We start from the raw sequence: 23,949 nt of genomic DNA, 5'->3' as shown, positions 1-23,949 counted from the left end.
CTTATTTCAAGCAGTTGGACTCCAACACGAAGCCCTGCCACAACAAAAGCTCAGGTTGTATTGAAAAGCCTTTTTCCCTCCACAATCTGTCACGTGTACAACAGCAGTTCGGCCCTCGAGAGATGCTCCTGCGACACCTCGTCCCACCGCCCTGTATTTACATTCACATCCATTTAGTCCATCGCTCACTCTTCAGCAAAGTACAACAGAGCCGCGCCGCTAAACTGGTTACCGTGGCGAAGCAGAGTGCTTTTACCGCTCCAGATCCGTTTTTTCATTTCACATTCGAGTGCGCTATGAGGCATTGATCTACAATAGAGGAGGGTCATGCTAACCGTTTAAAGGCCTTTTTTTTATTCAGGGCGGTGACGTGGCGCTCTCACATTTTTGGAGCTGATTAGTTCGGGTAGTCACATAGTTCCAGGAACCGAAAGCATAATCAAGACAATACGGCACAGCCACTGCCTGGTTCAAGACAACAACAGGAAGAGAGGTTCTAAAAGTCGATATATAGGATTTCTCCTCTTCTTCGGAAATTGCGTTCACATTCTTTGCTTTAACTGGCTTTAATTAATAGTTGATATTAACAGGAGATCAAATGTCTGCCTGTATGTGAAAGGGTTTTTGTTTTCAAGCCAGTTAAGTTGAATCGCTCTAATCAAGCTTGTTTCCAGGTTGGAAAGCAGATTTAACAGATGTCAAACTCGAGGCCCGAACAGGACGGATCAAAAAGGTGCTGTGAAGAATAGAATTTGTGCTTTAAAAGTCTATGCTGTCATGGAAGTACAGCGTCCATAAACTACATGACCCTGAATGCATCACAATTTTGCTCTTTGCGCACTGATGCTGTCCAGCCGCTAGCGATCCATTTCTATCTACTGTGCTCCAGCTGAGTGGTTGTAGCTGGTGACGTTAATAGTAGCAGCCAGGCCAAAAGTCCAAGGACAGAAAAATTGATGAAGGTGGAGGGAAACTAATCTGAATTTCATAGAAAAATTAGTAATTTCACAAAATCTAATCTACAAAAGTTAATCGATGAGAAGGATGGAGATGAGAGTGACAGCAGGTTCAGCAGCAGTGTGTGTGTGTGTGTGTGTGTGTGTGTGTGTGTGTGTGTGTGTGTGTGTGTGTCTGAGAGTTCATGTTTCCTGAACACGACTGCCAGCCGAGAACTAAACTTGCCCCTGCAGCAGAGAACTTTCTCTCCTGCGAAGACTCACTCTCAAGTGTTCTTAACGCTGTACCGTGGCTCTGGTCCTCGCCAAGCCTCCTTCCACATCCAAATTATTTAGCACTGTTTATTATACAGAGGTTATGCTGGCGCCAGGCGCTACGATTCCCAAAAGAAAATTGTTTTTATACATATAAATGGAAAAAAAAAAAAAAAAAAAAGGCTGGACGGTTGCAATGTAATCCTCTCAGTTATGTGCAGAGTTGAAATTCAATCTACGACTTCTCTGCCTGCCTTGCATTTCTGCTCTATTTATTTTTTATTTTTGTTTCTTTTCTTTTTTCAGTTTTACTTCTCTTCCCTTGGCAGGGACCGAATGATGAGAAACACAAACCCTCGGAAAACAAATATTGTGCTGAAACCACACAAGAGGATGTCAGTGATGGTTGTAAAAATGTGCTTGTTGTTGGGGTAATTTTTTTCCTTCGGGGCAAACTGATAATGGACAAAAGATGACCGTCTGCAGCGTGTTTGATCATCCCATTTCATGCCTTTCACTTTGGACCTTGTCCTCGATTCTCCGAGCCATGGGAAACTATTTTTTAAATGAACTTCTCTCTCCCTGATTTCACAGCCTCTCTTCCTTCGTCGTTCATATTCGATTGATCTTTCAATCCCCTCCTTCCACCTCTCTTCTTTCACTTTCTTTTCCTCCACTCTCATTGTTTCCCTCCATCCGAATACCTCCCTCTCTGAACCGACCCCCACCCCGCCCCACCCTCTCTCTACTCTTCGCTTCACTCCAATGGCTTTCAGCTGTGCGGTAATCACTGCAATATTGTCTCTCGCAAGCCTTCTCTGCAGTTAAAATAGCGGAAACGTTAGTAATAGGGGAGCTCTGTGAGTAGGTATGTTAGGTGGCATGTGTGTGTTTACGACCCCGAGTGCAACAAAACCGGAGATGATGGAGAGTTCACTCGTAAAAAAAGGTTTCGACATCGTCGCTGGTTAGCATGTTTGGTCGCTACGTGCTACCGTGGTCTGAAAAGTGAAACAGAAGCTTTTCTGCTGCCTCAAACTCACTCACCCTGCATGTTTGTCATACAAAATCGTGCTTTCATAAGGCCCGATTGCATTAAATCCCTGCAGCATTTTTGTTTTTCTTTTGTTTGCCTCGCCGGAGCAGCGGTTAGCGGGTTTTCTGGTTCTCCACACGCTTTTATAAATGAGCTGCATGACAGAGCGCTTCCCCCCTCCTTACAGCGCTGGAACAACAGCGCGTCAAGGCCTGGCAACGAGGCGTCTGCTCTGAAAAATGGGACTTTGCATCGCTTTGCCTAAGCAAACACGTTTCACTAACACAATCTCCACATCGCTCTAAATCATAATTATGGGGTATCCGGAGACAAGAGAGCCAGCAAATGAATAACGTAGCTCATGTGTGCCGAGGAGAGAGCTGCTTCTTGAGTGGAGAGAAGGACCGGAGAGGTTCTGATTCCTGAGGAGTGTAAATATTGCGGATTTGTTGCAGCACATCTTCTCTAGTTTGGAAATGGTTTTAGCTTGAAAGCAAGCAAGCAATGTGTGTAATGATCGCAGTCTTAGATTTAGGATTTGGGCCTGAAGAGCTGGCATCTGTAAAGCAACAAGCGGCGCCAACAGTGATACCACAGGGAAACACTAGGAGGAGGGCAGGTTGAAAAGTTGAGAACTATAAATGTTGGGCTGCAACTAACGCTTGTTTTTCTTGATTTCTTGATTTTTCGTATTGTCCAGTTGCTCTGGTTTTTTTTGACAGACGGTCTAAAACCGACAGATACGACGTTGATGTGTGGTAAAGAAAAGTAACAAATCTAGAAACTGGAACCAAAATGTCCAAAGTGTAGGGCCCGTGTCCACACAGGGTTTTTTTCTTGAGCGGAAGCATCTTTTTTGTTGTTTTCAAAGAGGCGATAGCGCTCGTTGTCGCTCCGAGGGCTTTCGATTGAAAATCTCGCAACTTTTCAGAAAGGCTGGAGTTCGTTTTCGCTTCTTCTTGAAATTCTTTTTTCATCTCCAACACCTCGAGTCACGCACGCACATCCGTCTTACCCTGGTGTCCCGATGTCTAAAGGCGCAGTGTCGATCACACAGTGGCGGGTGTAGAGACAAGACTCATGTGCAGCGTTTGTTTTCTCGGTGCTCAAACGCATCATCCCAGCACTTCCGAGTGCACCTCCGTCGCTTTTCTACCCCCAAAAAATAAATAAATATGTGGACATCGGCCCTTAAATTGATGGTAGTAATAGTTGGCAATGATACATAAATAATCGAGTACCAGAGGTTTGGCTGTGAAGAATAAGTGGGTCACGTGAAAAGTTGTTGGATTAAATGTTATCAAATCCTTTGAGGTTGGGAAGGAAGGAAGAAGATGGGAACGTAGGAAAGAAATTACCAAAAACAACCCATTATATTAGTGATATTTTCAGTTGTGTTTGTGAATCTTTAAAGTAAATGCTGTAATAACGACACATATCCGATAAAGACATAAAGCACAGTATTTTTTCATTGTAGTGAAGAGAAAGTTCAGTTTCGCCTTCACTAGGAGCTCAAGTACGAGAGCATCACAACTGTAGACTTCAGCACTTTACTTGAGTTCCCAGCACACACACGCTCATTCTGTACGCAATCACATACAGATGCAGTCGCAGACAGACACACACACACACACACACACACACACACACACACACACACACACACACCGCATCATGTCTCAATCGTGATGACATCTCCTCCTCAGTCGGCCTTGTCACTTGTGCTTTGAGGACACCGGATGCTGATTGGAAACAGGAAGCTGGTGTTTTCCACAGAAGTTTCAAAGAGCTGTCACAGCAAATTTCTCCTCCAACATACGATGCTTAACCGCAGGTTCCCCCTTACCACCATCGCCATCATTCAAAATACTGAGGAAGTTATTGCAATCAACTTTCTGTGCGCTCTGTTGTGTGGGAGTCCTAATATAACAAGCACACATTCATATACACTAATCTGTGTGTGTGTGTGTATGTAAAGGCTGAGGCTCAAAACAACGATTCATGCATTGTAATTTATGGGATTTGATCTGTATTTACTCCAGCAGACATCAGTAATTGGGGACATTAAAACTCTCTGTGAGACTAAAGCAGAACATAACTGAACAATAACATAACGTGAAGACAGAAATGCACACTGCGCAGAATATTAAATAAAACGACAAGCGCCAGTCCAACGCATCAGCTAACCAACAATCCATCCAACCCTACACACACATACCCACTGTACGCATGCACTCAACCCCCCACCACCACCACCACCAACACCACCACTGACTCGGCGCAGAAGCGTGAAAGCCGTCCAGCTGCCCAGAGGCGAGTGAACATGTCGAGGCATAATTGAAAAGGAGACGGGGAAAGCTAAACAAATTACACCAGAGGAAAGAAACCAAGAAACATAACCCCGGCAGAGCAGGGCTGTCTGCAAAACTGGAAATGTTTTACATTTAAATTATTGGCTTTGAAACCGGTTACACCAGAGAACCTTTCAAAGTGTCGGCTGTATTTATTCAAGCTACTTCTCGGGTTTTCATCGGCGTCTGAAGATCAATATGTGGCTAATAACTGTATCCTGACAACAGAAGATATTTGAGAAGGTGGATGTGCTGGCAAGAGAGGTGCGTTCATCAGTGGATATGATCCCTCAACCTCACACAAAAACGGCCTCTTGTGTTTTCTGTCTATGGGTGCCATGGGCGTCACAAGTTTCTGCAGCTTGCAGCTCTTTGTACGTAGACGATTAACTGACTTTTACTGGAAATAACGACAGCGTCTGAATTGTTTTTTGGGGGGGATTTTCTATATCAAAGATCCTGTATTGAGTTGTTCTGGGAAGAGGGTTAACTCTGGACAGATTTGAGAAACCACACTTTTTACCAAACTGAATTTCTATCTTTTTCTGTTATTATTAGAAAACACTATTAAAGTGTTAATGTACTCTACGTATCAAGGAAGAATAGATGCGTGAAGTTCTCGGAATGAGGACGGGTCTCTTTTATCTCACCTTGCTTCCTGGAAGTGGAGCTGTTCTGCTTGTTTTCTTTATAAACCAGCTGTTTTATCCACAGCGTCGGAGCGGTAATCTCTGCAATGACAGAAAGACAGAGTGATGACGATCTCCGCAGTGTTTACACAGCTAAGCTTTATTTAACCTCGTCAGTCGGGTCCTGTCAACCAGTAGCTTCATGTTTCCAACACTCGCACAGCCAAGCTAAGACCACAAAACCAAGAAGAGAAAATTTCATCCAAAGTCCTTGTTTTTTTTTCCAAAAATATCAAATTTGTCATTCGTTTTTTTTTTTGACAGTTGGAGTTTTCCATTTGATGTAATGGTGCATCTTTAAGGAATTACATCTTGAATTTCAATATTAATAGTCTAACGCTGCAGCTTAACTGAACAATCAGAGGATCAAGAGCTTAAAGGTACACAAGTCGTATCTAGTCACCCCCATGCCTCTGCAAAAGGCGGGTGAAGTTTCATAGTCGACAGAACATTTCTGGAGCCTCACAATAAAACAGCGTTGCAGCATTTTCCTGAACAACTCAGGACTAGTATTAAAACAAACAACAAAAACAACTGAAAGAAGCCATGAAAATGTCATGATCCAAGTCTTCAGAAGCCCCAAGATCCAAATCTACTTTGAAAAGATGTTATTTACACCCTTTTTAAAGCTGAAATCACTGTAGCGGCTAAGCTAAAAGCGTTAGTGCACATCTGTATCAAGTGGGTGCATAAGCTTGAACGCACGTCAAGGGTGTAAACAACGTCTTTTCAATTCGAATCTCAAGGTTTCCATAGACTTTGATTACACTGAATGAGCTGTATGGAGCCATTTTATGTTATTATCCGGTTGTTGATGTTTTAAAACGAGTCCTCCCAAATGTTTTGTGGACTACGAAACTTCAACTGACTTTCCATCGGCAAAAGATAATGACTGAATTTTCAATTGTGGGTGAATTTATCCTTTAACTTGGTGGTTGGTATGACTACATGCTAATATGGTGAAGTAGTTGGAGGAGACTTACCATCACCCTCAGGGGGGACGTGAGTCTCCATAGTGGGTGTGGGCTTGGAGCCATCATCTGGGTTGAGGGTGAGAAAGAAACGGAAAGAGACTACCATTATTGAGGTTAATACAATCTACTCTCCAGAACTGTTGAATGGTTGGGATTTGCACATGGCCCGGCCAAGACAGATAGAAAAACAGACAGAGAGACAGATTGAATAATAGAGAAACACAAGGACGACCACCCACATGTGGCTCTACATCTCTCACATAACACATCAACTAATCAACTCCTTACACACACTCTCACAACAAGCTGCACATTTATCACACTCGTAATCACTCGCAACCACACACACATGCACGGCACTGTACACACACTCACATAATGAGACCACCACCACCCCCATCAGGACCCGCATGAGTGCGCAGCAGGTGTAGGATGTGTTGATAGGCACAAAAAAAGGCCCACCCACAACGAGCCCAAACACAGAGGTGAGCTGAGGGAGGGAAGGGGAGTGTGGACTGTGTCAAAATAGGGCAATTTGTCCCGCTAAGGATGCCGATGTTGGTTCAGTTTGTTCCGCCCAAAACGTTCCAGCGTTCGATGAATTCTGGCAGTGATAGTGACAGTCTCCTGAGGATTATTCCAGCTCCGCCGTCACATCAAAAATTGCCGCTTGACTCAAGAAAACGTGCAGATTTTGCCGGAAGTCTTCACGGATGTTCATGGCATTTTATTCCTCCATTGGTACAGCAAAAATATGATAAAGTAGATCAAAACTTTAGTAATTAATGTCGCGATAGACGGATTATCTGCTTGAATATTGGTGCCGATATTCAGCATTTTTCTGATTATCTGTATCTGTTTTTGCTTACACGTGCAACTCAACACCCACCCTACAAACTTGCTGCAGTCAATTTGTTTGTTTGGCATCCCGAACTTGTTTACAAGTAATTATGCAATCATATCATGATCTTTTTAGTCAAAAATGTGTCACTAGGGTAGATAGAACATGATGTGGTTAGGAACCAGAGGAAACAACATATTCTCACTGTCCAAAAATCTTAACATGGCTATATACTGTGTGTTGCGGAAAAAAATATACAAGTCTTCTTATGATTAAGAAAGTTGACTTTTGGTATCACAAAAAATAAAATAAAAAATTGTAAGATTCAGGAAAAATGCCCCAAACATCACATTTTTAACATATGTATCTGAGACAGTGCTGTGAATGGAGCTACCTAGAATACTCACCCATGTGCAGTTTTGTAGCATCTGGAACACTCCTTAGGAAATAATTCAATTAAAGCACACCACAGAGAACTGGAGTCACTAAAAGTATGTCCTTAAAATCAGACGGCTCGTCAGTAAACACTGATCTGAGGTCAAACTGACCTGATCTGGTCAAACTGGAAATAAAATACAATAGTTACTCGTTTGGCTGCAGACACGTGCAAACCTGATTAAACAACCTGCTGCAGACTTCGTTCCTTAAAAGCTTTTTTTTTTTTTTTATGGAAATTCTGAACTTTCCCAATAAAACACAGTGATGATGCATGCTGAGCATGTTTAAATGTATTCTGTAACTTACAGTATATGTCAATTACTGTTTGATCCAGGTCTGGACTGTGAGCTAAAAACTGTGAGGGGGGGAAAAAAACAATTAATGTAAGCATCGACAGCAAACCCTGAGCTCGACTCTCACCTCAGCTGTCACCCTCTACCCCACAAGACAATCCTCAACAACCCTCTAATTAAAATAACAAAGCTTGACTTTAAATCCTCAGAGCTGGCAAATACCTAAAGTACTTTTCAGTAGAGAAGCCTGCCCATCTCTTTGCATTTCAGTCTCCCTTATTTTATTGCTTTAATGAAACTCCATAATGTGTCCATTATTCTGCATGAGGGACAGTCACAGTACTGTCTGTGTCTGAGGTTATATATTCTATATAAACCCCGACTATCTCATGTCTCTTTCGCATGCAGAAAAACTCCTATTTTATCATCATCAACTCCAACAATGAACATGCTGCTGTCAAGCTGTCATGTTAGTATTGGGAAACTCTTGTGAGCGTTGTGAAAGATTCTGATTATGTGCCGTGAGTGCACGGGCTCCGTGCACGCTGGTGGGCAGGTGCATGAGCAGAAAAGCAGGGAGGCCGTCCAATCATTTTATTCGATTCAAATCAAATTATTTGATAGGCCACAGGCATCAGATTTTTCCTTTTCTCTCCCAGAACGTTTGTTTTAGTGATAGCTGTGGGGACGCTAAGAGATTTCCTACAAATAAAACAAAGCATGCTGCATAAATAACTCCCTGAACCTTTTTAAGATGTAGTGGTTAACTCTAAAGAACATCTAAATCACCTGAAAGTTACAAGTGTAACATCAGTCGTGTACCTTTCTGCTCTGAACAAACAGGGACTTTGCACAGATGAGATGGGGGGAAAAAAAACAAAAAAAAAACAAGGTCAAAAGACATTTTGAACTCGCGCTCTCTTTCTGTCTCTTCCACACAAATAGAAGCACTCACATACAGTACATGCTCACACAACCTCCAGCAGATCTCAACTCACCTTTTCTACCAGAGTTCGGTGGCCCAGGTGGCTTATCGGTTACTGACCCTGCGAAGAAAGAACAAAACAAAACATGTACAAAGCAAAGACTAGACCGCAGCGACAACTCCTCTGGGCTGTGCATTCATTTCAGAGACAAAAACAATTACTCAAAAATTAACCTCTTACTGCAAATAAATAATTTTGCAAAAGATTTTTATTGTTCTAACATCACACAGGAGCTCACACCGAAAGTCCCACAGATTACCAGATTGGACGTGGAGGTTTATCAAAGTTTGATGAGTGCAGTCTGTTAGTATTGGTTGCAGGCACACGTCGAAACGTTAAGCGTGTCGCTTTATACGTTTTCAAATATCATTCTCATTTGGTGCATGCAGGTAAGCGGGTTTCATGCGTGGGTGCACGGAGGGAGAAGAGCTAAATTAGACAACCAATTACAAAAGAAGGGGAGAAATTTGGAGTCAACTGGAAGGAAATTTACTACCTGACAGTCCACTCGTCCCAGCATGAGTTCCCATAAATTCACGGAAGTTTCCTGCAAATGTATGTGAGATGATTGATTGGGGTCATAGTGTACGAACGTGAAGGTTATTTGTTGTCAGTTGAGAGCGGACGAGAGGGACCGTAAGGGGATGAGAGCTGGGCCAATGGAGCAGCTGTAAACAGTTGCAGGTTTGTTGTGCCCAGTTTCTGGTTCCGGTGTCGTACATACCTTTGCAAGAAACAATGAAGATATCGGATCTTATGCAGGACAGAAAGGACACAGGTAGAGACGGGATTTCATAAAAAGTTTGTTTAAAACCGGGCAGCTGAGTGGACTTATTTTATTGAATTTTATTTGCAACGTGGTCTTATTCTGAGAGCAAGTTAGCGAAGACTTTAAAACAATCATGGTCTCGGTTATAATAATCTCCAGAGTGAAAGTCTTGGTCTTTCTGGCTTTTTATACAAAAGTTTGTCACTAACTCTTGCTGATTATTCCTCTGAGCTGTTACCAGAGGTCTCATCCATTTCATATTTTCTGATAGTTGTCCATCGTAATGACAGATGAGAAAACTGAGGGCCAAGAAGATTTTGTGAAATCTGTTTTCCCCAAATATCTGAACACACTGCACAGAGAGTCATCTTCAAGATGCACGGATGGTTTGCATCAAAAAAGCTTTCTTGTCTGGTGAACAAACACAAAATATCTGAACTTCTACTACGCCGCGTAAATATGCATCTGTAAATGGGAAAAGCAGTGCAGATATGTAACCATGCTCCATTTGTGAATAGCTTCTGTTCATGGGACCGAAACACAGCAGGTGCTGAGGGAAACCGTACAGGTGATTAGTGGCACAAGTGGGAAACACACAGAGAAGAGACAGTTTGAGGCAGAGAGATAAAGAAGCTGAGTCAGAGCGGGAAGCCCTTTAGCGGCCTGTCGAGGAGCTTCGGAGGGGGCATGCGACCACTCTCACCACACTCTCCACACAAAATTTGCACCATATGCTCGAGTAGCTGTGCAATCCAATTCTGGCAGAGACCGCTGTGTATTATCTTCTGAGGGAAAATGATGGTGATTATCATAAAGTGTTCCCATCCAGGATGAGTGCGCTGAGCTCTGTTCTCCTTTTCTCTCTCTCTCTCTCTCCACCGGGCCGCTCGGAGCAGTTAGAGGAGGGGGAGAGGGGGAGAGGGGGAGAGGGGGAGGCTCGGGAGGCCCCTGGATGTATGGCCATTAGCCTCCTCGTTGACCTTGCACCTGCTATAAGCCACATGACATGTAATGCATGTGTGCTCTTAGTAAAGCAAGATGAAGCCTCCTTAACGGTAACTCAAAGTTCAGGTTCATTCTTGGCCCTTCATTGGCAAAGTCAGGCTTTTCTAAAAGCCATTAATTTCAGCTCATTTAAAAAGGCTGAGCCAGGTGAAGTTTTGTGGTCCACAGAATATTTCTGGAGCTTCACAGCAAAACTGTTGTATCCTATGGAAATGCATGCTCACGCTTTTAGCTTAGCAGCTTTAAAAAGTTTGTAAATGACCCTTTTCAAAGGCTCAAGAGCCTTCTGGAGACTTCTTGGATTACTTTTTAAAGAGTCCCCACCCGCTTCAGTTGTTTAGGAGAATGCTGTTTTGCTGTTTTGCTCCATTGTCCTTTAAGTTCGACTGCAAAGTAAAAACTATTCCTAGCTGTTTTTGACTTTTGAGAAATGTCCACTTCTCACAGTGACTGAAAGTTAATTGGCCCGAACCTCAGTGAACTTGGCTTCCAAACGCTCTTGGCTCATTTGAACCGCTGAAATTTCTAAAAGCTTGTTATTTTATGCTGCTTCTGTCAGGAAGCCTTCAACCTCTCTAAACATTGTTAAACGTTACATTAGTAGAGCTGCTCTTGCCGCTCGAATAACTCCGATCACTAATGCGCTCCGAGGCGGGACAGATGCAAGCTGTGCTGGCAGCGCAGTCTTAACACATCAGCAACCTTATATGGGAGAAAGGTTTTAAGATTCTTTTGAAAAGCCCTGGACATTTCATCCACAGGTCTTCAGGACGCTTTCCCACCAGTACCTGAACACACCGGGGTCCTGTTGTGCACAGAGGAGCCACTCACTGGCTTGCCGTCACTCGTGACACACCAGCAGTAGCCTGTCAGGGTGTGACACTGGACCTGCAGAGGCAGAAAGGTACATCACGCTTAAAGATGACAACAGCTTATAAACATGAGCTGGTTCCTGTATCAGACTGTAAATTAGGCAGAAGGTTCAGCACGACGTAAATCTGATGAGGAGACGAGACGGACCTGAGCAAACGTTCCATCCTCGTTGCATTCTGGGATAAACATGGACTCCTGTGGTCTCCGGGCTTGTTCCAACGCCTGGTTCCTCTCAACACGGCACTTGGACTGACCCGCATCTGTAACAGATTGACAGGACGGCCTGCTAAAATACAGCGCGTATACAAACCAACAGCACAGAAGACGCATGCTCTTTGTTAACAACACCCTGTTCACACTGGAAGCTGACAGGTACAGCCACAGAGGGATGCTATTGGCCGCAGAGTGCCGTCTGACGTTCAGCTCAAGGGCAACTTTATGATAGATGTATCTGAACAAGAGCATTTATACTCGCTCTGCTGATTTTGAGCCATTCTCCTGACATTTAGGCTATTTCTCTTGACTGGTGTGACGTGCTGATCAAAATCTATGTGACGTGACTCAGGCACAAATGTTCACGGATGAGGTCATGTTTTAAACTTTAAGTTTAGTCTTGTTCGCCAAGCTCTTTGTCCGAGAAGCAGCAATGGGCGACCAAATGAAACAAACCGTTACTTTGAGTAAACTTGTGGATTTCTCCGAGTTTGTTTTGTTGTCACGTTTCCAACAACGTTCAAACGTTCAGTTGTTTTTTTTTACACATTTTAATTCACAATCCTTCGTATGCTATCTTTAATTGTCGCAGCTCTACTGTCTTTAAAAACCTTTGACGCTCCCGTTGCATGAAGCCCAGACAAAGTCAAAGACCTTTTATTACACGATACAAAGAAATCCTAAAACAACACATTCCTCCACACTGACCATTACCAGAGCCAGAGGTAGACTATGAGCACCGCATTGTTAGTGCTGAATGCGTCATGTGCCCTACACTGATATTTTGAAATGTCAGTGGAAAGTGAGCTTATGTTCCTGCAGCTCTGATGAGCCAGACCTGCCGTCAGGGGACAGAGATGGAAGGAGCTGAAAGGTCGGGGAACAAAGTGCGCTCCACTGGTTGCCGGTTCAAAACACTATCTGCGTGCAACTACTGTTTTTATTACGCTCACGGCTCCTGTGGAGTTGAGCTCCATGTTCGACTGTTTCGTGTATACACACTGACACCAGGGAGCTGACCGGTGCGACCGCAGTCCTCCACTTTTGGCAAAGGTTCTCCCCGTATAAATAAAAGTTCGGTTCTGGACCTGAGAGGAGACAGACATGTTGTCTCCTCCAGAGTGAAAGACCGACGGAGCCAGAACAAGGTGATGATGTCACCAAGAGGGACAGACAGACATGGTTACATGGACTTATAAACTCTGAGTATATTTAGTCTCACTTTTGAAACAAAGCTCATTAAATATTGCAGTATCCTATGGAGAACAAGCAAAAACAGCCCAGTGTCCTGCTGCAGACCCCAGCAACTCATCTAAAATCGTCTGATTTATGGAAATAACGTAATGATCAGAGGCTTTTTAATAATTTCTTCTCTCATGTAAAGTTTTGTTACCTCCGACGAGGACGTTGTGTATTCACTCAGTTTTTCAGCACAATTACACTGAACGGATTTCCATGAAACATGGATGGATCCACAAACTTTTCCTCATTTTTTTTTAACATTGCGGCCTGACCAATTATTAGATCAAATATTCAGCATCAGCATTTCTGATCATCAGAATCTTTTTTTTTTTTTATCCAATTTTTGATCAAATCTCTTTAAATTGTGTGATACTTTTGCTTTGACACAGCGTGAAATCTGCAGAGAAACTCGAAACGAAACATCGAATATTTGCGTCTACGATACAGTGGAGTGGATGTATAACGTCGCAGTACTTCATTGAGTTAAAGTTACAAAGTGCTTTATAACAAACACATAAACACAACAATAACATACTTGTTAATGCATAAATAAACAACCCGGCATATGGAATAAAAGAGAAATAAGTGTGACAACAAAAACAAGGGGTATATTAAAAAAGAGCACTGCAAGACTTAAGCTCAACCTCAATCACTGGAAACAGATGGTACACCCTAAATGAAATAATACATCAGTTTATCATTTTCATTTTAGACATTTTGAGTAACGCCGGCTGTGTTGATCCTACCCGTGTTGTTTATTCACAACTAAATTGTGAATAAACATGTCTTCCTGCTGTATCAACCATCATTATGTGTTTGTTTTTTTGCGCGTGGTTATTTGTTGTACCTGTTCGTGATTTATGCGTCTCGTAGCCGAACGTATCTGTTGTGTTTAATGTGGATCTCACGCACACCTCGGCGAGCCTCTGCCAGGCTTCGCCATTGTAAACAAGGAGCGGTTCACGAACTGCCTGCTTAAATAAAGCTGCAGTTTCATGACAACAAAAACAGGCTCGCCGCATCTGCACTGGCTGTGTGAGCTTTGCCCCGGCTTTCCTTCCCTTGGCACACCACAGCTATTATGAAACAAAACCGCGCATTACCATACAGAGGGAACACATTTCACTCCAAAAATGGATTTGGTTGGGACTGCTGTTTTCCTAATGGACAGTGGGGCTGAAAAAAAAAAAAAAAAAGAAAAGGAAGGGGGGTGGGGGGTGGAAATGCCAAGATCCAACCTTGACTTTAGACCTATCAATCTCTGCTGTTGTTGAGTGGCTGGCATCCAGAGACGGAGGAAGTGTGTGATCCTGGTCTGTAAAAACTTACACGCCTACAGAGGGGCGGAAAATGAAAGACATCTTCTCGTTCAGTTCCACATTTCCCAAACTGTCTGGAGTTCACTTTTTGGTCCGGGCTGCAACATCTTAAACATCTGAGTCCTCAAGTAAATCTCTCCGCGCTTTTTTCTTCCTGAGTTTACGGTTTATACTCTCCAAGGGAGGGTTAGATTAGGTTACAATAAGGCATAAAATGTAATGCTAGTTTTGAATTTTACCGTTTAAGCTTGTGTCACATTCACTGCCTGATTGTAGGATCGAGTTCAGAGGTTGTTCGTAGGTTTCCCGGTCCTTACCTTTCAGCTCCATGTCTCTCCCCTCAGATGAGGAAGTCGTTGCTGGAGCCGCCGGCAACTGATCGTTTTTAACCCAGTTCTTACCTGAAAGACACAAATCACATCGAGACGAAGTCATGTAATTGTTCTAGCAATGTCGGAGATGCATAACGCCATGTTGTTTGGATATTAAACAATACAATTTAGGGTGATTTTCCCAGCAGCCCTCGGGGCAGATGCATGAAAAGGGTTAAAACATGAGACTGAATCAGATAAGTTGTTGTGGAATTGTGTTTTACCATCAGGACAATGTGACAGGGCCTCCAGCTCTCATGCACTGACCGTGACACTCACCCAATTAACACTTTTCAGATGCTCTCACCGCACCGGATATTTCTCAAGGCAAAAAACACATTTATAGCCTTAAACGGCGCACAGACAGATACGAGTCTGAGGCTCTCCTGGCAGCAGTGACAGAGGTCTGCAGTTATACTGATCCACCAAACGTATCCATCATCGACCATGATTATCGACTTGACGCGATTAATATGACCCCCAACCGCTGCGGTGGATAAAGTCACAGAAGGCCTACTCATAAAATGCTCCATAACAACTTCAGCAATGACAAAAACCTCACTCCAAATTAAATTGAAAAGTTGGCAGCCCTGATAAAAATACTTTGTAGTAATTACTGTTGAAGTTTTAAGGCAACAAAGGAGGAAGTGAGGCAAAGTTGCACAAAGAGCGACAAAGTCCACGTAGGGTGTCGGAAAGGGTGGACTGATGGGTTAAACAACAACAGTTTCACGAGAGACTCCAGTGCAAAATACTTCCAAGGCAAGCAGTTTACAAGAGTTACAATAGTTTGTTGCATTAAATCCAGCAGATTAATCAGAAATCTGAGTTTCCTTGAATGCACCCTCAGAGGTTTTTCTTCTCTCACACTGCAACCAGAGTTCAGTTCTCACCTCGACACCGGCCGCGGTATGCCAGTGTCAGTGTTTTATCCTTGCAGCGCGCCCTCTGCAGCTCACAGCCGGTCTCATAGCTCCGCCCGTCCGAGCCGCACACCGGCCTCCCCTGCGTCCGCGAGCAGATGACACCACAGTGACTGTCTCTGTCTCCGATCAGCCACTGCAATGAGAAACACAGCAACGCGTTGGCACAGAAACACAACTGATCTTAGGTTTCATGCAACACGACAGATCCGTCGTAAGATCACTCATCTCACAGATTTGTTCTCATTCCTTTAAAAATGGGTTCGTTCTTTTCTGTTTGGCTCTTTTTTCTTTTGCTTTATTTCTAGTTTCACTGCGTTTGAACAAAGGCTGCATTCAGCTGGATCTGAGATTATGCCAAAGTAACGTACAAACTGGACTCAGGGGTCACTTGCCCATTTTGCTGAAAACATTTCTCCGCTCCTTGAACACCGGCCGGCTGCTGCCTTTCTTTGTTTAGGCTACTGTAACGACTCCGTGAGCAGCACTGCACCGAACCTAGAGGCTAATTTATCTAATGATCTTTGGCTGGAGACAGATTGAACCTTGATTAAGTTACAAAGGAGCCAAACCACATTTAGAGCAATGGGACTCTTTCTCCCTCCCCCCCCCCCTCCCCAGATCTTTACTCATGATCTATTAGTCAGTTGATTTGACTCTACTGTTGGAAATGGTTCTTGGCTTTACAGCTGTCTCAAATATATTTAAGGTCTAAATGATTTCAGGGGAGCACGGACTTTGCCAAAAAGATGGAGTTAGTGAGGAGAAGAGAGTAGGTGTGCACTGAGCCGCGGCAGAATCCTTCGGCCAGCAGCGCGTCGGAGCCAAATCTAGTGAAAATGTTTCAAAACACGAGGAGCTCTTGATTGGTTTTGTCTCGGAGTCGATGGATAAAACGTTTGCGGCTGCTCAAACACCTGTTTCGTGAAATTCCCAAGTAGGAAACTTTTTTTTTTTCCAGGATGCATTTTTCACTCGGGGAGAAATTACCAGAACGCTCGTTGGACAAAAAGGTGGTGGTGGTGGGAAAAGAGACGCGGCCAGCAAACGTAAGGCACACTTTCCATCCTGCATCCCCCCCGATTCTTATCAGACCATCTAAGGCAGTAGTACACAAGCACAATTTATCTCATTCTTCCTCTTCGTCCCGATGCCCGACTTAAAACAAAGAAAAAAGCTTTATTTTGAGCAACATCAAAAATGTTGCTTGGAAACAGATTTTCTTCTAACGTATAAAGAGCAATCAGACGGACCTGAGCAAAAGTGTAGATGGAAACGAAGCCAAGCCGCTGATGTCATGAGTGAGCTGGTGTACAACTGGATCTCATATACAAGTGAATCAGCAGCGAGCTCTTAACAGATGAACTGCACGGCGATGTCGTTCTTCCTTTTGTTAAAGCAGCGCTCTGCGTTCATCCGTACCTTTGCTTTGGCATTATTATTATTATCATAGTGGGCCAGACTGCTGCAGAAACAGTCACAGTCATCTCGTCTAAACTCTCTGCCTCTCCATTCATTCTGCCCTTTAACGGCTGCCAATGAAATCATACTTTATAAATCCACCAGTGACACTGTTTTCCTGGAGAATTTAACCTCCATACATCAGTGGACACTTAGACTAATCACTTACAATCAGCTCTTCACTGGAAGAGGTCAGGCTAATGTGAGCACCGACTGAAAAAACGACTGATCTGAGAGCAGGTTAGTTTAATTCAAACGCCACTAAGTGTCAACAGCCATGCCAGCAGGTAGCAGGTGAAGCGACTGCTGACATTGGCACACTGACAGTGCAAACATGCTGATGTACAACAGGTATATAGTTTCATCGTGTCAGTTTAGCGTGTTGGCGTGCTAGCAAAGTTCAACTGAGGTTGAAGGGAAAGTCGTTGCAGGGATTTACGTTACATGAAAAGTTAAGCGGCAGCCAAAGTTATTACAATTTATCATGAATTTAACGGCAATGCAATCCAATTTCCAATGTGGGATCATGGGAGTTGGTGTCTTCTTTGGTAAACAGCCACCGTTACAGATGGAAGTCTATCTGACGTGACTCGGACAAGTCGTATAATACGATCTCATTCACGTAACGTTTAGTCACGCTCATTTTCATGACATGCAACTAACCACAAGTAGTGTTAGCTAACATACGTTTCGCCAACTTTCTTTGGTGTTTCCCTGGAACAATTAGAGAGACAGGCGAACAGATGAAACACACAATTAGCTTGAGATTTCTCTGGGTTTGAACATTGTGCAAGCATTTAAGATGAAGTTAACTCAACAAAAAACATATAATGAAGGAAATATATTGTAATTTTGTGATGTTTTATTGCCAAAATGTTACATGTAACGCCTTTCAGTCTGGACCAAAGTGTTGAAGCAACTCACATCCCTTCGAGCCACAGAGGGAGAGCGTACTGTAACTACTTGAATTTTACATTCTTTGTCATATTCTGGCTAACATCTTGCTCTCTCTGACGCGCTGGAAACAAAACAGGAGTCTGAACTTGTTATAGCACGAGCTACAAAACCAAAATGTGGTGAAGAAAATGAGACACAGGTCAGAAAATAATCTATCGACGGTCGTTTGTGGTTTTTTTTCACTTTACAGACACCAGAAAGCATCTGTCACAGCTGACAGTCTTAAACATTAATTTCTAAATCCGAGCAATTTATTCAAAAACTGAGTCCAAAATTCCGAAAAAAGTGAAGAATTTTCCAACTGGTGAGCTAATATCACATGCGCTCAGTGCAAATTAACTGACTTTCAGGACTCTGTTTTTATCATATAAGTGAAAATAACGGCCTTTCTCTGGCTTGTTTTATTCCTTTTAGTCAAACAAATTGGAGCCTTGCTGGGGAAAATGGGGAATGAGGCAGAATATCATAACTATGCCTAAAAAAAATAAGATTCTTACAGCTAAAAATAACAACAGGTAGACTGCTCGGGAAGAAGGGAAATCATCGTAGTTAACCATCACGGCTGTCGCGGCTGTCAGCACAGATAATCTGTCATCTGTGAGGAACAAAGGGAGAGATTACACTATTCCTGAAATAGAGAGAGATACTGGAGCCTCAGTATCTGCCAGATAAAATCAGGAGGCGAGCTAACAGGGCGGCAGGGTGGTCCAAAGTTTAAGAAGGTGTCCTTAAACTGCAGAGTCACGGGTTTAAGCTCCACATAAAACACTGTAGCTGTTAAAATATCAAACCCGGAGCACGGAGACTCTTTTGGCTGCCTCAACTCCTCCAGTGAAACGTTAATACTTCCAATAAATCGATACAACGCAAAGAAAAAAAAAAACAACCTTGTATAACAAGGTGAAAGGAAATTCAAACAAAAGGGGAATAAGACTTCAGGGGACGTAATGGGACACAAATCCAACGTTCTCTGCTGTAACAATACGTCCGGAACGAGCCGGATAATTGAATGTGACTTCAGCCTTGGCGCTGAGGCGTGATAGAAAATCTCCCGTCGGACAGCTCGCCGTAAATCGTGATGCGTCTCTTTATGAGAAATTTGCAGACAGGGAGGAAAACACAGCACATCATTTCATTTTTGACTTGTGTGTCCTCCTCTTGGCTTCGGCGAAGTACTGGAATAATTCAGTAGTTGGAGAAAAAACAAACATCTGCATTGTGTCTGTCAGGCTGTCTGCGGGTCTTTATAAAGTCTTACGATGTATTAATATTACATTTGAGGTCTTAACTGACTGAAACTTTTTCGATTTGATTGCATTTATCCATCTTTTACTTTCTTTTTGTCAAAACAAGTCGAGCTCTTCTGCATGACAGTCCACATTTCTGAAGTTACGAATATCTAAACCTACCACTGAACCCAGTCGTCATTTTTTAACATATACCTGCACTTATATCTGCAGGGAAAATGTAGATTAAGTCAGGGACCATACTCCTCTGCACCGGGTTCCATATATACGACATACTCTTACTGCTGATAATAATAAACATTTTCTTGAAAAGGTCTTGAACATAAATTTTAAAAAGTGGCAAATGCAATCATGAAGTAATCATCAATTAGTTCAGGGTCTGTTTCCTAGTAACTAATCATTATCTAATACATAGTCATCAGTTAGGAATCGTTATTCATACATACTACTTTTTAATTATGGAGTTGTTCTTGATTCATCTCCAATCATTAGTTGATAAAATGGATTAGAAGTTACTCATTTACTAATGCTGAATTAAAGGTTAGTCCCTCATTTGTCCCCCTTTTATCTACAAAAATCTCTTTTTTTATACCAAAGATTATCTTAAAAAGATCTTAAAAACAACAATTTGAGTCTTTGATGCCTGTTAACAACCTGACATCTTGGTTTTTCCTAAGAAAAAGAAGCATATGACTCTTTTCTTATCATGTAAAAGTAGTTTCGAGAACCACTGTTTGAGTTTTCCTTTTAACTATAACAAAAAGGAGGCTTGTTACATTTTTCTTCCCCACCAGAAGAGCTTACAAAGAGTGGACTTGTCTAAGCCAAAGTACTGTGGACAGAAAGCAGTTTGTCTTTGTGATGAAATGTTAAAATCCTCCAGTCGGTATCCGAGCCCAGCTATTGTGAAGAAGTGGTTCAGGTCTATCCAGCCACTCCTTCAGGTTAAGAGCCACAGAGTCTGGCCTCTGCCCACAGACTGACCCGTCCTCCCCAATCCCTGAGTCACAACCTTAATGGATGCAGCTCCTCTACCTCCACTGTCATAATAAAACATTAAATCACAGATTCAGAGACGGCATTGTCCGGTAAATGGAAATAAACACTCCGACCAGATCTCCCACACGTAGTCATTACTTAGTCATACTGTCCCGTCCACAGACTCGTCTCCCGTAAAGGTGAAACCAGAGACTCCGGCAGACCAGGAGAAGTTGCTCAATTTATGGCTGGGAGTTGTTTTATTCGAGTTGAAAATTAAAAACCTTAATGGTACTCGTAAAGGTCCAGTGTGTGGGACTTTAGCTTCGGTTTTGCTGCGTTTTCATTAACACACAGTCGCCCAAAACGGACAAACAAACACCGGCTCTAGCAACAGGTTTTCCTGTTTTTAGCAGCAATGTTAGGAGAGGGCGAGACGAGGTGTGATCAGTTGGTTGCAATCTGCGACTGTACAGCTAGATGCCACTGAAACACACTGGATCTTTAAAGGACCTATTTTTTAAGACAATTTGATATTATCTGTGCTCTCATTCGTATGTTACTCTTTGAACCAATCACTGCTGTTCTTGGGGAGCACTAAAAACCGGACGCAGCGACGGTGAACTTGGTATGGTGGGACAGTTGCACGCGGGGAGGTGAAAAGAAAAGCTAAAGGCTAGCTGGTGTAGGTTTGTACGGTTGGTGACCAGGTCAGGGTTTGGGTAACTTACCATTTTCAGCATGTAGGCTCAGAGGTTGAAAACGGTAACACGCAAGTAGAAATTAACAGACTTATACCCGCAGTCTACATCCAGCAACCTGTTTCCATTCCAGTTCCAGTTCCTGATGAAATCCTTACGAGGAGCCTTGTTAATGTGCTGTGTGTCATTTAAAATGAATGGGATTACATAAGTATCTAAATCCTAAGCTGCTTGTACGCAACCAAAGGACTGTTTCTGATTTGCACAAGTGAGGCTGAAACATTCACATTAATGGAGAAAGGCAAGTCGAACCTCCTGGAGAGAATATCAAATAGCAGACGGTAAACTAAAACCTATCTAATCTAATCTGCTGACTCAGACTCTCTGCACTGTATCCCAGCCACCTCTCGGCTCGGATCGAGTCCCACGACAGTTTCTCTGGGACTGCTGCTCAACATGAGGTCCTCGCTACAATAAAAAGCGCACGTGGTTCACATTTGACTACTGCCAAACGTAAAACTGTGTATGACACCGAGCCGCGGATCACATGGTTTCTGAGTAACAACTCATTTTACTGGCGGGGACCACCAGATAAGTGAGGTTTGTCTTTTAGCACCAGGCAAAGTAGTTTGTCGACAATCAGCAAGGCATTCGACGACGGTCTTTCACACTTCTGTGTGGTTTCGAGCTCACCAAATGCTGTCTGAACTGTCCCAATGTGGTAAACCCCACCCATCTGGCGAGTTAAAGAGGCTAAAACAAACGCTCAGTTATTTTCAGTCAATGTCTGACCCGGGTCTGTTTGACAGCAATCAGCTGCTCCATTATTAGCCAGGATGACGGGACCTGGCACTATCTCCTGAGGGAAAACAGCCCCTCCTGTTAGGCCAGTAATGGCGGGGGTTGAGACCCGCCCGACGTCCCATAATCAAAACCAAACAAATACATCTAAATTAAACAGACTAACGTGTAACAGGAGCTGTTGCTGGATCTGCTGCAGAACACGCGCTGCGCAAAAATAACATTAATTACCTAAGCCTGTGGGGAGAAACTCGCTCATACTCTCATCCTGCAGATCATTACGCAAAGTTTCACCTCAAAGACGAAAAGCACCAAACAACACGATGGAGCGCTGAACGCAACTCCCCGAGGGAACAATCTCACTTTAACAACCACTTAGAGGCCCTTTCTTTAATTTCTAAACAGGAGAATGAGATATATTTTTAATCTTTACTGGATGGGAAGAAAGCTTAGATATAAACCGCCCTAACATTGGGAGGACATTATATCCTCTCCTGCCTGACGGCCCTGCCAAACGGATGAAGTCACAGATGAGCCGAAGGTAAAACACCAGGGGAGTTACACGATGTTTTTGGTACTGATATCTTGACCGGGAAACAATGAGACCTCACATTTTAACAAGCCAAATTCCCCCTACACGCACAAATACACACAATCTCACAAAAACATGTCAGCCAGAAGCACACAGAGCCGCCCTGAGCTCTTTCTCTCTCTTTCTCTCTCTCCCTCCACCACTCATAAAATAAGTGAAATGCAACCCCCATTGTGCAACCATTACTGCATTAGCAGAATGGTGTTTTTTTACCGTCACTGGCAGAGAATCTGTTCCAGCCCGAGCCTCAGCAGTGGAGCGAGAAGGAAGAATATGATTAGAAAATAATCATTTTTTATATATGCCCGCTTGAAGGTCTGACGGGGGGAGGAGGGGAGAAAGCACGCGATGTGAAACAGAACAGAGGTAATAAATAAACAAATCGGCGGATTACGTCTCCTACAGTAAATGCAATTAAGTTTAAACTTTCCAACTGGCTTCATGTGCATAAGGGTAGAGCTCATTTCTTTGGACAAACACGCTATAAAATGCTGATCCCGTTTTTACCTTCATTACACTTATCAGCTCTTGATTTAGTCGCGAACAAGCTGACGAGAGTTTGCTGATTTACATCTCAGACGAACCAGAGCTGCAGTGGCGGGCTGTCGGACTCATCGGACCAAATTTTATGCAGTGGATCCAGCGATTTGTCATTTTTATTTGACATATTCACATATTTCCGAAATTAAAATATTAATATCATTTTAAAAATACACTTGTGATAATATCGTGCAACTGGTCCGACGACTTGTAAAGTATTTCTGATTCTTTCGCTTCTCGCTTCGTCGTAGATGATGCCGGTTCACGTCGATTGCCACTTGTCTAACGTGAACAGAAGAAAGCGCGGCAACTAGCCAGCTCCTCACAGACACTCTCCCTGCACCTGGAAAAAGTTGCATCTCTTTTGCATCCAGCCGTCCATTAGTTTCGCTGAATATCTGTTAAGTCTGAAAATCTAGATTCTTGAAACGTGCTCAATTTGTGTGATTCATCGCAGCAGCATCAACTCCGAGGAGTCATCATGTCATCATCCTTTTCAGTCATTAAGATGTAACGAGGTGCAGACTTCAGTCCGCCTAGAAAAGGTATTAGCAACACATTTAGGCTATTTTCAAGAGTTTACAAATAGATATTTATTGTATTAAAACTAATGGAAACCAGTCGATGGCTGGAACAGCATTGTTTCCCAGTCGAGTCGGATGCATTACACAACTTGAATAAGGTTTTAGAGTTTATGCAACGATTTGCATACAAATGGAAATGTCTAGGTGCTCAGTATAGTCAGAAAAATGCACCCTAAGGTTGAAAACACCACAGCCTGCATCTGAAAATGTCATGAAATCAAATATGTCAATTCTATGACATTTGCAGATCCGCTGGTTTAGTCTTTTGATTTGACACTAAAAGATGTTAGACAGTTGTGGTAGCAGTTGCACCTCGTCATAAGTTGCAGTAACATTAGTCGTGGTGTGTTTCTTTCGGTCATGTGGAAGGCAGTATGAAAGTCTTTGGACTGTTAATACAATCCTGTTTACGAGCTGCAAAACGTGCAGCAAGCTACATGTTGTACTTGAGGCTGATGTAGCATTTGGAAAATCACCGGCTGTCCCTGTTAAAACTCAGAATTATAGTAAAACAGTCCGCACCCATTTAAGTTATTCTACACTCCAGAGCCAGA

The 23,949-nt window shown here is 43.0% G+C and overlaps 1 protein-coding gene across 8 annotated transcripts in view; it reads right to left on the bottom strand.

The window, feature by feature from the left end:
* Positions 1-23,949, bottom strand: part of smoc1 (SPARC related modular calcium binding 1) — a 53,409-nt gene that overhangs the window by 18,494 nt on the left and 10,966 nt on the right. For 5 of the 8 annotated variants that reach the window (XM_030443779.1, XM_030443780.1, XM_030443777.1 and 2 more), the window contains exons 2-9: positions 15,505-15,670; positions 14,558-14,641; positions 11,614-11,726; positions 11,382-11,481; positions 9,316-9,366; positions 8,832-8,879; positions 6,271-6,360; positions 5,249-5,329 (exon numbers count right to left, since the gene is read on the bottom strand). In XM_030443779.1, coding sequence (XP_030299639.1) covers positions 5,249-5,329; positions 6,271-6,360; positions 8,832-8,879; positions 9,316-9,366; positions 11,382-11,481; positions 11,614-11,726; positions 14,558-14,641; positions 15,505-15,670 — 733 coding nt within the window. The remainder of the gene's footprint in view (positions 1-5,248; positions 5,330-6,270; positions 6,361-8,831; positions 8,880-9,315; positions 9,367-11,381; positions 11,482-11,613; positions 11,727-14,557; positions 14,642-15,504; positions 15,671-23,949) is intronic. The other 3 variants (XM_030443782.1, XM_030443783.1, XM_030443784.1) reach the window with 3 other exon arrangements.

Source organism: Sparus aurata, chromosome 16, assembly GCF_900880675.1.
Source record: "Sparus aurata chromosome 16, fSpaAur1.1, whole genome shotgun sequence".
NCBI classification, from domain to species: Eukaryota; Metazoa; Chordata; class Actinopteri; order Spariformes; family Sparidae; genus Sparus; species Sparus aurata.
The sequence above is the reverse complement of the archived record's forward strand: the minus strand, read 5'-3'. Positions and strand labels throughout refer to the sequence as shown.